This window comes from Vespa velutina, chromosome 3, assembly GCF_912470025.1.
Source record: "Vespa velutina chromosome 3, iVesVel2.1, whole genome shotgun sequence".
NCBI lineage: Eukaryota > Metazoa > Arthropoda > Insecta > Hymenoptera > Vespidae > Vespa > Vespa velutina.
Window position 1 is genome coordinate 7,368,721 of NC_062190.1, and position 3,178 is coordinate 7,371,898.

Sequence of the window (3,178 nt, forward strand, 5' to 3'; positions counted from 1 at the left end):
TATTGATTTTTTCGAAATATTTCTGCATAATTTAATAACAATTTATTTTCATAAAAAAAATAAATAAATAAATAAAATAAATAAATCTTTTTCTTTTTTTTTTTTTTTATGAAAATATTTTCAAAATAATTAGTTTTTTAATCTCTGAAAAAAAATAAATATTATTATTCGTTATTTATCTTCGGTATTTGTCAATCTGTTATCAACAGCGCTTATTATTTATTTTTATCTAGGTATTGTTGGTAATGTTCTATATGACACGTCTTAATGACAAAGAAACAACTAAAAAAGAAAAAACTAAGTTTGTTGCGCGCGCTTGTCAGATCTATATTATATTTTCTCTATGCCTCTTGATAACAGACGCTGGCAATATCATTCAATTTATCTGAATTTATCAGAGAGTTTACATATTTTTTCAATTGTGTCAAACGTTTATCTCACTGATTATATTTTCCAGATATCTTCATCGATATAATGAACGTCATTATTGCTTCTAAATATTTTTATTTCGATATATTAAATGATTACATTTTATAGCAGTTGTCTCATATAGCTATCTTGTCATTTTAAATATATTCATATATAATTAATTTTCTCTTTTTTCTTCTTTTATTTTATTTTATTAATCCTTTTTTTCTTTTTTTTTCTTGTTCTTTTTTCTCTATAATTTCATTCTACGATCATATTCCTTCAGTATACATTGATATGTTCTTTTTAAACTAACGTAACCTTTTTAAAATGAAGAGGAATAAATCAGAAAGTAAGCACACAGGACAGTATCTTTACAAAGAGATGGGAATAAAGGATCCAGAAACACGTTTGAAAGAACTCTCTGAGAAAGCTTCTAAAGTGACAATAAATCATAACATTCCGCCTCATAGGTATTTTGAATAATAAAAAGTTATATCTAGTAAAACTATAGTTTTATTCTTTTATTAATTTGTATATGTATTGTTTATATATTTGTATATGATTTTTTTTTAGATATTATCGTTCTGGAATACAAATGATCAGACAAGCTGATGTATATGTCAAGGAGAAGAACTACGAAGAAGCATATTGTTTATTTCTGAAGTTTATAACGTAAGATTTTGTACATATTATTGTATATTACAATTGAAAAGATATTTCACTTATTTAGGAGAATACTTTTTTTTTAGACTTTTTGTAGAAAAAATGCAGCATCATCAAATGTATCATGTGGTAACGGCAAAAGATAAAGCAATAAATAAGCAAAAATTGCGAGAAGTTATTCCAAAAGCAGAGGAATTAAAGAAACAATTATTGAAACAGTATCAAAATCAATTGGATAAAGATTTGGAAGATACGAAAAAAGCTGAAAAAGCAAATGCAGAAAGATTAAAACAGGAAGAAGAACAGAGGTATAATTAATATATTTTATTTTTATCTAATGAATTTATTATCATATATATTAATATATTTTGTCATTTATATAGATTAAAAGAAGAAGAGGAAAGAAAAAATAAATTGGCAGCATTAGAGGCTGTAAAAGCTGCTAAGATTGCTGCAAGTACATTCTTTGTGACAACTGATGATACAAGATCTATAAAGTTGCCTATACCAAACCTTAAGCCACCAACAAGTTTACCTGTAGCTAGTAGAGCTCAATCTTTAAAGGATAAGTAAGTTTCACTCCTATGTACATAAATATACATATGTAGCATTTCAAACAGTTTTATAATATCAAAAATATCTATTAGCAGTATACCTACGGTGGATCGTTCAACAAAGCCTACCATACTTTTGAATGATAGTGGCCAATTACGTGATATTGTTTTGCCTAGCAAACTGATAGAAAATTTCCTTGCTCTAGCATTTAGTAACACGGCAAATAATAAAGAAACATGTGGCATACTAACAGGAAAATTGGAACAAAATAAATTGTTGATCACTCATTTATTAATTCCGCAACAAACAGGTTCTCCTGATTCTTGTTTAACACTCAATGAAGAGGATATTTTTGATTTTCAAGATCATCATAATTTAATTACTCTTGGATGGATACATGTATGTATATTTGTATAAAATACAATATTAATAATATTTTGATATATGTAATTAATAATATTTTAATAAAAAATAAAAATTTTGTTGATTTATAGACGCATCCTACCCAAACCGCTTTTCTATCTAGTGTGGATCTTCACACTCATTGTTCTTATCAACTCATGATGGCAGAGGCAATTGCTATTGTTTGTGCACCCAAATATGATGAGTAAGCAAATGAAATTTTATTATAAATTATATCTTTTAATTCTCTTTTCTACATAAATATTTTTATAATATTTAATATGTTTATGTAGGACAGCTTTTTTTATTTTGACTCCAGAATATGGTTTAGATTATATAGCTAATTGTAGAGAGACTGGTTTTCATCCTCATCCAACAGAGCCTCCGCTTTATATGGTATGTGAATGAACTAACTATTATTTTCATATGTAATAATTTTTATATTTTTATTTCACTTTTAGAAAGCAAAACATTGTAAGCTAAATCCAAATGCACCCGTGGAAGTAATAGATTTAAGAAGAAAATGACATCTTTGAATTGTTTAGAATCAAATTTAACGTATACAAATACGTTTCGATAAATTACTGCAAGATTACAAATTGCACCATCTTAAAAGATCATGTAGGTATTTTCTTTTTTGTTTGATATCTTTTATGTTCATTCATTGATATAAATTTTTATTGTTAAAGGTGTATCTAAGTGATTGATATACAGACAGCTTTCAATGTGAAGATGTATTGAACACTGATTTCTTAACTATCTCTGAAATATTATTGCTCTACTTTGAGCATTAAACATAAAAAATTAATTTATATTTTTCATTATAAACGATAAAATGAATATTATCAAATTATAGTCAGTCCAAAAAGTGCATTTATAATATAGAATATCAACAATAATATCGAAATTAAACGAGTAATCTTCAAATAATTTTGCTGTAGTGAAAAATGAAGTTAAATTTTATATAAACATTGTTCTCTCCGTATAAAGCTTTATCTATATATACACATAAGTTTACTGTGCCTTTGGAAGAAAAAAAAATAATGGTGTTCATAGCGCTTTATATTAATTTCTATATCTATAACCAAACATCATCTTATAATTAGTATCAATAATTATTTTTTAAAACTCATTAAAAAATACTTAT

General features: G+C 25.5%; 1 protein-coding gene across 3 annotated transcripts; it reads left to right on the top strand.

The window, feature by feature from the left end:
• The first annotated feature begins 317 nt into the window (after positions 1–317).
• Positions 318–2,615, top strand: LOC124947973 (STAM-binding protein-like A). Of its 3 annotated transcripts, none has more exons than XR_007100561.1 (8): positions 318–881; positions 985–1,083; positions 1,161–1,382; positions 1,458–1,643; positions 1,722–2,028; positions 2,124–2,236; positions 2,330–2,427; positions 2,493–2,615. XR_007100561.1 is itself a non-coding variant. In XM_047490890.1 (8 exons), the coding sequence occupies exons 1-8, from the start codon at positions 739–741 to the stop codon at positions 2,556–2,558; spliced, it is 1,239 nt and encodes a 412-aa protein (XP_047346846.1). In that variant the 5' UTR covers positions 320–738; the 3' UTR covers positions 2,559–2,615. The 3 variants fall into 3 exon arrangements, 2 of the variants coding, with proteins under 2 accessions (XP_047346846.1, XP_047346847.1); XM_047490890.1 differs by having other exon boundaries at positions 320–881; positions 2,325–2,427; XM_047490891.1 differs by having other exon boundaries at positions 322–881; positions 1,725–2,028; positions 2,325–2,427.
• The last annotated feature ends 563 nt before the right edge of the window (positions 2,616–3,178 follow it).